Source organism: Geotrypetes seraphini, chromosome 4 (genome assembly GCF_902459505.1).
Source record: "Geotrypetes seraphini chromosome 4, aGeoSer1.1, whole genome shotgun sequence".
Taxonomy (NCBI): domain Eukaryota; kingdom Metazoa; phylum Chordata; class Amphibia; order Gymnophiona; family Dermophiidae; genus Geotrypetes; species Geotrypetes seraphini.
Genome location: NC_047087.1, coordinates 59,170,692 through 59,182,781, shown reverse-complemented (window position 1 = coordinate 59,182,781; position 12,090 = coordinate 59,170,692). Strand labels below are relative to the sequence as shown.

At 44.1% G+C, this 12,090-nt stretch overlaps 1 protein-coding gene across 2 annotated transcripts in view; it reads left to right on the top strand.

The window, feature by feature from the left end:
* RPGRIP1L (RPGRIP1 like) overlaps window positions 1–12,090 on the top strand; it is a 326,668-nt gene that overhangs the window by 155,630 nt on the left and 158,948 nt on the right. For both annotated transcript variants that reach the window (XM_033943001.1, XM_033943003.1), the window contains one exon: window positions 8,702–8,881. In XM_033943001.1, coding sequence (XP_033798892.1) covers window positions 8,702–8,881 — 180 coding nt within the window. The remainder of the gene's footprint in view (window positions 1–8,701; window positions 8,882–12,090) is intronic.

Here is a 12,090-nt window from a genome sequence, read left to right as displayed (position 1 = left end):
ACAAGGTAGACTCCAGAAAAAAAAGAGTCAAGAAAAAGACCTCTTGAAAAATACAAGTATCCAAGAGCCTGAATTAGGCTTCCCTAGGAAAAATCACCATCAAAGGTCATTAAAGAAACTCCATATTAATTAATTTACTGTCCATCAATTTAATTAACAATGCTGCATTAATAAACCATCAGTCCACACTAGCCACATGCTTATATAAATTCAGTCATTCCATTATTGTATATACTCGAATATAAGAAGATTTTGGGGCCCAAAAATGGGAGTCTCGTATTATATTTGAGTCAACACCCCCACCCCCGGACTTGTTGCAGGCCTCTGCCAGCCTGCCATATGACCTGGTGGGCCGGGACTCGTGAGAACTGGTGGCAGCCATTCAGGGAACAGCTCAGCCGGGCAGGAGCACAAAAAGCTCACTCATGCCCGGTACACCGGTGGGCTGCGAGAACTCGAGGTGGCCATTCAGAGAGGGGCTAAGCACAGGGCAGGAGCATGGAAAGCTCATTCCTGCCCAGTACACCGCTGGACCACCAGCGATTCAGAAAGGTAATTGGGGGGGAGGCAGGAGGGCGGTAAAAAAAATTGACAGTGTCAGCCGGGACACCAGGTAATACGGCAGGCCCAGTGGAGGCTTGTGTGACATCGGGAGAGAGAGGAGACAGGATACAAGGCAGGAAGGAGGGCTGGGTGCAGAGCCTAGCAGGGAGGGAAGGGAGACAGGGTGCAGAGCCTGGCAGGGAGAGAGCGGGGGGGGGAATGGGTAAAGAGCCTGGCAGGGGAGGGAGGGGGGCAGGGCACATGAATATTACCCGCTCCCCCCATCTTATATTCAAGTCAACCTTTATTTCCTTCTTTTGGGGGGGAAAAAGGATACCTCGCCTTATACTCTGATTGTCTTATATTTTAAAAATCCTTGTGTTTAACTTTATTAGAAGAGCTGGAGATCTTTATACCACAACACCATAATCAAACATCTTCTATCAATAAGCAGCTTATGCAAAGCTGAATCATTTTTGAATAAATATTTTTGATAAGGGCCCCTGTTTTGCTTATCCACCTGCTTCAGGGGGAAATTTCTAAACATACTCAATATTCAAATCAGAAGGTGAAAGAAAACACATACTCTGGTAAAAAAAAATATTTAAAAAATCACCCACCACCACCACCATAAGCACACTTACTATAACATAAACTCCTGTATCTTCAACATAGGGCTTGCTTTTATGGAAACATTATACATGTTCGTCTGTGAGAAGCTAACCCTGCTTTCTTACACATATTTCAGTGTTTATGAAAGCAGACAATGGCCAATTCTGTTACATAAACACAAGAATCTGTGCATTAGGTGATCAAGCCATGCTCATGAACTGTTTGCATAAGGATATCAATCACATCTTTCAACTCCTCTTCCTTCACCTGTAGAGTATATAGTGCCCTCTTCAGTTTTTCCTTCTGCAAGCGAACTGAGAAGGTGTGTTCTAATCTGCTTTGTTTGGTTTTTATTATTTGTGAGTATTTTTCTTTGGTTTTGTGAGGCTTCGGTTCCCAGAGGATCCTGTTTTGGGGGCTACTCTGCCTAGGATGCAGACTCCTCAAGGGTGGACTGTAGCTCACAGGGCTACCCCCAGGTTTATCTGATGAGCAGCCTGCTTTGGATTTCTTCGAGGCTCAGGGTCCATTCCTCTGAGAGCCAGCTCGCCTTTTGATTTATTAGAGGCTTGAGTGCAGACTGGGACCCCAGGCCCCTGTGTGATTCACCTTGGGTTTCAGGGAGTCAGCTGTGTTTTAATCGCCCCACCCCCCAATTGCACCATGAGGATCTGTGGGGGTGGAGTCCTCTATCAGTGTTTGTCCAACTGGCAACCTAAAGATCTCCAGTTGTGGATTAATTCCAACAAGGATTTGAGGAAGAAAGTCTCCAGTCAGGCTGAAGCAAAGCTGATATAGGCAGGCACCAGAAAAGCACAGTGAATACAGCCCATTATTCCATATGGGGAAAATCAGGGGGGGGGCAGAAAAAGTTATATTTAAGGGTTCCTGCTAAAGTCCCCCTTCTCCAAAACCCTTTCCCTGAGATTTTTTGAACTTCAGGGGAGCCCCCATGGACTATTTTTGGCACAAATTCGCTGGTGGAAGCCATCTTGGATTTTAAACAGTCTTTTTTTGAAAGCTTCCATCTGCCTCAAAATCCCTCGATTTAGCTCAAAATCAACTGGGATGGATTCCTCAGGCTGTTCTGCCCTTATCATGCCAGTTTTGCACTGGATGGTCAGCTGAGGAGCGTCTATGTGCCGTGGGGCATGCAAAGGAGGTTCAGAAGCCTCATGCTCAGCCTCCTCTGAGTTCCCTAGGGCTGGGGACCCTCAAGGGGTCCAAGTGGTAGGGGGAAAATCCCTTCTGGAAACCACAAACTGTGAAGGCATGTAATGCAAGTGCGTGGGTGCTGCAGAGCCCAAGTGAGGTTATGCAGGGGTCTATGGGGCCACTTGTTGAAGGATTTACCCCAGAGTTTGTAAATCTCCTGTGTAAAGCTATTTTATGGATCCGGGATGCACAGCGCTGTCTGGGGGAATACCAGCATTGGACCAGGGAAAGATCCTTCGTCCGGAGGTCTCCCTGCCACAGAGAAAGCCGGCTCCCATCCTAAGTGATCAAGCAGAGCAGGACTGGGAAGATTGGAGGTCAGAACTCCATGCCTTTATTGTCTCAGGGCTCAGTTGCTTTCCCGGAGAATTCTGCTTTCCTGTCAGGGACCAGGAGTCAAAAACCAATAGTTGCTCTCACCCAGGAAGAAGATTCATTGGTATGGAGGCTTTTTAAGTTGGCTTCCATCCCAAATATTCTTATGGATGTGCTCAGGAGTTGAAGTGGGAGCCCCAGCAGCCATCCACTTCACAGTTCACGGTCATGAGTGCCATAGATGCTCAGACCACCTTTTTTTCCTGCACTTCCGGATATCACCTTGCTGGTCACTGAGCAATGGGAGACTTCAGAAGGCTCCATGAGGGTGGCAAAAACCATATCCAAACTTTACCCTAGGGCTCTGGAGTTTCAGCAGTTGTTTAGTCAATTGAAGTGGATTCCACAGTGGCTCAAGTGACTAAACATACCTCCCTCCCAAATGAGGGAAGACTGATGTTAAAGTATCTTCAAGATCGCAAGATGGACATGGTTTTTAAGAGGCAATTTGAAGCGCTATCTTTGTGGATCAAAGCTGCAGTGGCAACCTCATGTCTGCCCCCAGCTGGTGCTGGAAGTGGTGGATTATGTGGCAGATGCTCTATATGACGACAGAGTTGCAGGTTTAAGTTCATTTCGCAGCAGTGCACATTAATTTTTACTGCTCACTATTTGCCAGTGCACTTGGAAATGCACCAGAATAGGCTTCTTTATGTCCCAAAAGAAGGTTAATACAATTTTCTTAGAGGAGGGCTGACGTTTGTATTTCTTCTTTGCTGGGGATACGGATGTCTCCACTCTATGCTTTCTCTTTTGCTCCTTGGTTCATAGTGATGCACCCATGTCTCATCACCGGTAACAATTCTCTCCAGAATATTTAGATCTTCTTCATATCGTCTTAGGGACTGGGTTGCAACCTCCACATGCTGTTGCTTGTGCCAATCAGTAAGTTGTTTGGGAACCCATAATTTCACAGGCTTTCCTGTATCCTAAGTCATCATGCATTATGGCAAATGCAGGTTCATAGCCAATATCCAAGTTTGCAGCCATTTGAAACACCGTTATCTGTCAGTAATGTATTCTTGGGTGTGCGATATTGATGGGCGACCAGACTGTCAGTTACACCTGTTCTTCCCACTTTAAACCTTTTTACCCACTTTCATTGATTCATTGCACTGTTTCCATACTGAGTCAGTATCCAGCAGTGAATTTCTATTGCTGCACATTTTTTTTCGATGTTGCAATCTTGTAATGGAGTGTCCATGTTTCTGACCTTGTGGCTGCCACACAACTAAAGGCTAAGCGCTACACTGTGCATGGACAAATTATCTACGGCCTTTGAGCCCTTTGACTTTGCATCAGCTGTTTTTTCCCTCCATATCAGAGGGTGCTGAGTGACTTTCAAAAATGTGCTTGATCCAATAGGACCATTTCAGGCTCTGACCCCTTTAATTGTTGTGTTCAGTGACTTGGTCCTGAGGATCAAGACTTCCATTGTAAACTCTTCTCGTATTTGCAGATGAAAAAACTTAATGCCCACAGAATCCAGTGTTATAAACCTTTTAGAACTGCATCAGCATTGACATGGAGCATGGCAGAAGATTCTGGTCCCAACATCTGCATCAACACGAGCCACTCACACTACACTTGGAATGCCAGGCATTATGCGTTCTTCAATGATAGAACTCCCCGACCTCTTCATCCATGCTTTATGCATCGAGGGACACTTTACATAAGAAACCTAAGAAACATGCGTTGGCATCCTGAATGCATAGCAGGCATCAGTGCACTGAGGAGCACTCTCCATCTTTGCAAATAATCTTGAGGAATATATATCAGAGCAGTTATCTAGCAGGCAAGAAGAATGTTCAAGCAGACAACCTGAGCAGACTTCTTCAGCCTCACAGGTGGTCCCTCAGCACATCTGTCTTAAATATAATCATCTCTCACAATTAGACCTGTTTGCTTCTCCCCTGAATAGAAAGCTCCCTCAATTTTGTTCCTAACACTTTGTCCCAGATTGCATGGCTCCAGATTATTTCCTTCTTCACTGGGGGAGCAATTTACTTTTCACTTTCCCTCTAGTCTAAACCTTCTTATATGGAAGACTCTACTCAAACTTAATGTACAATGGTGCATGTCTTTTGGAGCGTTATAGAAATAATAAATAGTAGAAGTAGTAAATTTATCTAGGATCAAGGCACCATGATCCTCTTTACACCTTTCTGTTAATTCACAACGAGGGGTCCCTCCTTCTTCCCAACCCCTGCTCTCTTGCTCTGATGACATGATTTATTTTGCTAACCACATGGAGGGGCATAATCAAAAGAAACATCCAAGGTGATTTAGACGTAGGGTGCTAGTTGCCCAAAGTCAGCAGCCTGAAAAGGTGCATTCTCGAAAAGTATGTCCAAAAGATTTTTTCTCGAAAATAATCTCTCTGTACGTCCAGGCATTTGATCGTCCAGACAGCCAGTACATCTATCTTTATACCATGTTCTTGTCCAAATATTCATCCAAGTCTAAAACGTCCAGAACAAGACTTTTTGGACATGGGAAGGGCAAGCATTGTGATGGAATGGCCACCCAAACATGGCAACAGAGCAATGGGGCATCTTACAAGGCACTGCTGTGAACTTCACAAAAAGGGTGCTACTTATACATCTCACCACAACTCCCTTATAAGTCATGGTGAGCCCCCCAAAACCCACTATACCCACCTTTCTACAACCCCAATAGCCCTTATGGCTGTAGGTGGCACCTATATGGCAGTAGAGTGGGATTTGGGGGGGTTTAGGTGGGCTCACATGTTCCACCATGAATGTAGTGGTTAGAGTGGCTTTGGGCCTGGGTTCTCCTCTCTATGGTTCACTAGCCTACTCCCCCAAACTATTTAAACCACCTCTGTGCAGCTCTACTAGGCTTTGAAATAGTCTGTAATTATTGTATTACCATAATTAGACAGCACTGGGAGTCTGGGATAGGAACACACTGTAGTTCTGGGTCTGGGGAGTCTGGGATAGGTGCACGTTGTAACTCTGGGTCTAGAGAAAGTACAAAACATGCGAATAATGCTAAAGGTGTCCAAGTAGCTCTAGCGGGAACATCCCCACTGAGATGTAACAAACATACAACATAGAGGGCTATGTACATAAACACCCACAGTCTGGGAAACAAGATCCTAGAATTAGAAACAGAAATGAGGAATGCCGACCTGGATGTGGTGGCGATATCTGAGACCTGGCTCATGGACTCCCACGGGTGGGACATGGTCATACCGGGTTACAACTTGCTTCGCCGGACAGGGAGGGCAAAATGGGAGGAGGTGTAGCATTATATACTAAAGATGACATTAAGGTCACCAGAATCACAGATGTCCACTACACTGGGGAATCCCTTTGGGTAAATTTGGCCAGAGGGAAGGACAAATACCTGTATCTTGGCGTAATATACAGACCCCCAAGACAACAGGATGACCTAGATATGGAATTAATCGGAGATATAGAGAATATCACCTTGCGTGGGAACACAGTATTGTTAGGTGACTTCAACATGCCTGATGTGGATTGGGACACGCTTTCCTCTGCTTCCGGCAGCAAGACTCAGGCAACTGGTGTTGGAACCAACAAGGGATCAGGCAATACTGGACCTGATACTTACCAATGGAGAAAGTGTCACAGAGGTCTCGGTGGGCGACACATTGGCCTCCAGTGACCACAACATGGTATGGTTCAATCTCAGGAAAGGTTTCACTAAATCTACCACACTGACCAAGGTCCTCAAATTCAAGGACACAAACTTCAAAGAAATGGGAGACTTCGTTCACCAGGCGCTACAAAGCCAAGCAGAAACCGATAACGTGGAAGAAATGTGGTCGACTTTGAAAGCCACCATACAAGAAGCAACAAACCACTATGTTAAATCAGTAAGTAAACGGCGAAGGAACAATAAGCCACAGTGGTTCTCTGGGGAGATTTCGGCCCTCATCAAGGAGAAGAAAAAAGCATTCATCTCTTACAAACAATCAGGGAAAGAGGACTCTAGGGAAGTCTATCTGGCCAAGTCAAAAGCCGTCAGAACAGCAGTTAGGGAGGCCAAATTCCGCATGGAGGAGTCTCTAGTGAAGAACATCCAGAAAGGAGATAAATCCTTCTTCAGGTATATCAGTGACAGAAATAAGAACTCAGGCGGGATAATACGTCTTAGGAAACCAGACGGAGACTATGTAGAAGCAGACTCGGAAAAAGCCCAATGTTAAATGAATACTTCTGCTCAGTCTTCACCCGCGAGGTGCCAGGTTTCGGCCCTCAGCTACAGACAAGGGTTGACACAGATGACCTGTTTAGTAATTTCGAGTTTACACCCAGTGGTGTCTACTGCGAGCTGTCAAAGCTTAAGGTTAACAAGGCAATGGGGCCTGACAACCTACACCCCAGGGTGCTCAGGGAGTTGTGTGATGTCTTGGCGGAACCACTATCCGCGCTCTTCAATCTCTCCCTTAGTACGGGTAACGTCCCGTTGGACTGGAAGATGGCTAACGTCATTCCACTCCACAAGAAAGGCTCCAAGACAGAAGCGGCAAACTACAGACCGGTGAGTCTCACATCAATAGTGTGCAAACTAATGGAAACTCTAATCAAACGCCAATTGGATATGATCCTGAACGAGGAGAATCCTGCCAATCCAACCTGATCAGCTTCTTTGACTAGGTGGCGAGGAAGCTGGATTTTGGGGAGTCACTGGACATCGTATACCTGGACTTCAGTAAAGCATTCGATAGCGTACCACACCGCAGGTTGCTGAGTAAGATGAGTTCTATAGGATTGGGCGACACATTGACGAAATGGGTTGGGAACTGGCTTGGAGGTAGGCTTCAGAGGGTAGTGGTGAATGGCACCCTCTCCGAAATGACGGAGGTAATCAGTGGAGTGCCGCAGGGCTCGGTCCTGGGCCCAATCCTATTCAACATCTTTATAAGAGACTTGGCAGAAGGGCTGCGAGGTAAAATAACATTATTCGCTGATGCGCCAAACTAAGCAATGTAGTGGGCAAAAGCACAACAGACATAAATTCAATGTCCAACAACATGATGCACGACCTACTACTACTGGAGCGCTGGTCTAGGTCCTGGTAACTCAGCTTCAATGCCAAAAAATGCAAAATCTTGCACCTGGACAGCCAAAATCCATGCAAGACTTACACCCTTAATGGCGAGATCCTAATAAGAACTGAAGCAGAACGAGACTTAGGGGTGATCGTCAGTGAGAACATGAAGACTGCCAATCAAGTGGAGCAAGCTTCATCCAAGGCAAGGCAAATCATAGGTTGCATACGCAGGAGTTTCGTCAGCCATAAGCGTGAAGTCATTATGCCATTGTATAGATCCATGGTGAGGCCCCACCTGGAATACTGTGTGCAATTCTGGAGGCCGCATTACAGTAAGGATGTGCTGAGGTTGGAGTCGGTCCAGGGAATGGCCACCCGGATGGTCTCGGGACTCAAGGATCTCCCGTACAAGGAATGGCTGGATAAGTTGCAGCTGTACTCACTCGAGGAACGCAGAGAGAGGGGTGACATGATCGAGATATTCAAGTATCTCACGGGCCGCATCAAGGTGGAAGAAGATATCTTCTTTTTCAAGGGTCCCGCGGCAACAAGCGGGCATCCGTGGAAAATCAGGGGCAGGAAACTGCACGGGGACACCAGGAAATTCTTTTTCACTGAAAGGGTGGTTGATTGCTGGAATAGTCTTCCACTTCAGGTTATTGAGGCCAGCAGCGTGCTTGATTTTAAGGCCAAATGGGATAGACACGTGGGATCTATTCATAGAGAAAGGTAGGGGAGGGTCATTGGGGTGAGCAGACTAGATGGGCCATGGCCCTTATCTGCCGTCTATTTCTATGTTTCTATGTACAGATCATCTTATTCATGTTATTGTTAACAATACAAATAAATAAGTCTCTTGATTGTTCTGAAAACTTGCTCTTTAAAAAAAGCAAATTTCTTTTTATTGTAGGTGCGAAAGCAGCAAAAGAATGGAGATCTTACATTTCTAGAAAAAATAGAAGATGACATTAATAAAGATTTGAATCAATCAATGCGGGAGCTACAAGCAACACATGCAGAAACAGTACAAGAACTTGAAAAGACACGAAATATGTTAATAATACAACATAAAATAAATAAAGATTACCAGGTATTTTTTAATATTATAACTGTCTTTGATTTCATTTAAAACCACAGTAGTGATGATAGTAAATCTTGTTCTTGATTACTGCAATGCCTTATATTTGGGCATGCCACAATGTGTTTTAAGAGCCATGTAGCTTGCACAGAACGCCACTGCGCACATAGTGGCACGTGTGTCTCGGTTTGAGCATATTACACTGATTTTAAAGGCGTTATACCGGCTGTCCATCAGTGCTCGTATCGAATTTAAGACACTCTGTCTGATATTCAAGCTACTGCATGATGATGATGATGATGCGGTCGTTGGTGCACCTTTATTAGCCTTTAAGGGGTTTATGCTCTAAGGATAAGTTATGTCTTGATGTGCCCTTTTTCACCATGGTTAAACTTTCGAGTTTGCGTAAGGTGATGTTTTCTGTGCGAGGCCCTACATGTTGGAATGAGCTTGCTTCGGAGCTCAGGCTTCAAAGGTGTTACAGTTTAGAAAAAACAGAAAACTGCTTTGTTTTTGCACACCTTTCCAAATTGAAGCAGGGTGTGTTGTGCTAACAGTTTTTTCTCAGTCATGCAATAGCAGGATGAGATAGAACATAAGAAGTTGCCTCCGCTGAGGCAGACCAGAGGTCCATCTTGCTCAGCGGTCCGCTCCCGCGGCGGCCCATCAGGCCTATTGCCTGACTAATTTTATAAATTACCTCTAATCCAATCCCTATAATCTACCTCTACTCCTATCTGTACCCCTCAATCCCTTTGTCCTCCAGGTACCTGTCCAGACCTTCTTTGAAGCCCTGTAGCGTGCTTCTGCTTATCACATCCTCCGGTAGCGCGTTCCATGTATCCACCACCCTCTGGGTGAAAAAGAACTTCCTGGCGTTTGTTATAAACCTTTCCCCTTTCAATTTCTCTGAGTGCCCCCTTGTACTTGTGGTTCCCCATAATTTGAAAAATCTGTCCCTGTCCACTTTTTCTATGCCCTTCATGATCTTGAAGGTTTCTATCATGTCTCCTCTAAGTCACCGCTTTTCCAGGGAGAAAACCCCTAGCTTTTTCAGTCTGTCAGTATATGAGAGGTCCCCCATACCCTTTATTAGCTTAGTTGCTCTTCTCTGGACTCTCTCAAGTACCGCCATGTCCTTCTTGAGGTACGGCGACCAGTACTGGACACAGTACTCCAGGTGCGGGCGCACCATTGCACGATACAGTGGCAGGATGACTTCCTTCGTCCTGGTCGTGATACCTTTCTTAATAATACCCAACATTTTGTTCGCTTTCCTTGAGGCTGTGGCGCACTGCGCCAACGCCTTCATGTTGTGTCTACCATCACTCCCAGGTCTCTTTCAAGGTTGCTCACCCCTAGCGGTGATCCCCCCATCTTGTAAGTGAACATTGGGTTCTTTTTCCCTACATGCATGACCTTGCATTTCCCTATGTTGAAGCTCATTTGCCACTTTTTGGCCCACTCTTCCAGCGTTGTCAGATCTTTTTAGTCGTTGGGGTTTTTTCCTTTTATGTAATATATTTAGTATGTAAGTGTTGTAATTTGTTATTTGCATCTTTTATATTTTGGATGTTTTATTGTACTCCGCATAGAATTGTAGGATATGTGGAATATAAATGTGTAAAATAAATAAATTAAATTTATTCCATTTCATTTATTAAACTTATATATTGTCATACTGGCTAAATGTCATACAGTTTACAATAACATAAAAATTATCAAAGCTTCCTAACGTAATCATAAAACAAATATGAAACATAAACCCCATTTATATGTATGTGATCTGGCCCATTTGGGAACATCCCAAGACCACCCAAAAAGTGATAAGCCATACTACTGCCCATAACCAGCAGGGGCTTAAGTTGCTTCTAACAGCTATTAGTGTAATAGTAGTAGTAGTAGGCAAGACTAGGCAATCGCCTATGGTAGCAACTTCTGAGGGATGGCATAGGTCTGCAGCAATCAAAGCAAACAATATTCCTGGCAGCTATACAAATTCAAAAATCCATCATCACATCTTTTACTTGCAGAGAATATAGGCCATTTTCAAATAGCTCATTTACCTAGGTAAATTAATTTTTGAAATTGTATGTACCGGTATATGTGTGTATTTATTTAATTTCTTGACTTCACAAAACCTATTAAAGCAACAGGTATTTTCTTTCCCTGGATGGGTCATAATCTGAGTTTGTACCTGACTTGCCCTAGATTACAAAAAGCTGCAGTGGGATTTGCACCTGTTTCTCAGCCCACTGCTCTAACCATTAGAATATTAAGGAGAGCAAAACTAAGTTTAATTTTTAAAAGGATCTCCAACAAGCCTTTTTTCAGGCTTGCCCAATGGCACAAGCCTTGAAACAGCTGTTGGGCAAAACATAATGTCATGTTGGAAGTCCCCAGTTATTTTATTCAAAATTTAAAAGATGAGTACTTGATTACATTTTTAAGATTGCTGAAGAGGGAAGTTTTTGTATTAAATGTTCAAGTACAGTCAAAATATGGACTTACAACAAATCTCAGTTTGACAATTGAAGTCATCTGAGGGTAGCTGCCGAGGTCCACTACATATTTATAAGTGATCAAGTGGGAGGATTGTGATCATATAAAAAAGGAGGCATTCACAATTTCAACTAATATAGGTCTTGGACCTAATGCATCCCTACATAAGAGCATAAAAGTTGCCATAATGGGATAGACCATCAAGACCAGTATCCTGTTTCCAAAAGCTGCCAACCCAGGTCACAAGTACCTGGCAAGATCCAAAAGAGTAAAACAGATTTCATGCTGTTTATCCTAGGATTTCTCCAGGTCCATCTTAATAATGGCTTATGAACTTTTCTTTTAGGAAGTTATCCAAACCTTTTTTAAACCCTGTTAAGCTAACTGCTTGCACCACATTCTCTGGCAATGAATTTCAGAGTTTAATTACTTATTGAGTGAAGAAATACATTTTCCAGTTTGTTTTAAATCAACTGCTTAGCAGCTTCATTACATACTCCCTAGTCCTAGTATTTTTGAAATATCAATTCAAATCTACCCTTACTGCTCCATTCACTATTTATAGACCTCTTTCATATCTCCCCTGAGTCATCTCTTCTACAGACTGAAGAGACCTAGCCACTTTAGCTTGTTCTCATAGAGAAGTCATCTTATCCGTTTTTCATTTTCGTTGCCCTTCTCAGATGCAGCAACCAGAATTGCACACAGTATTCAAGGTG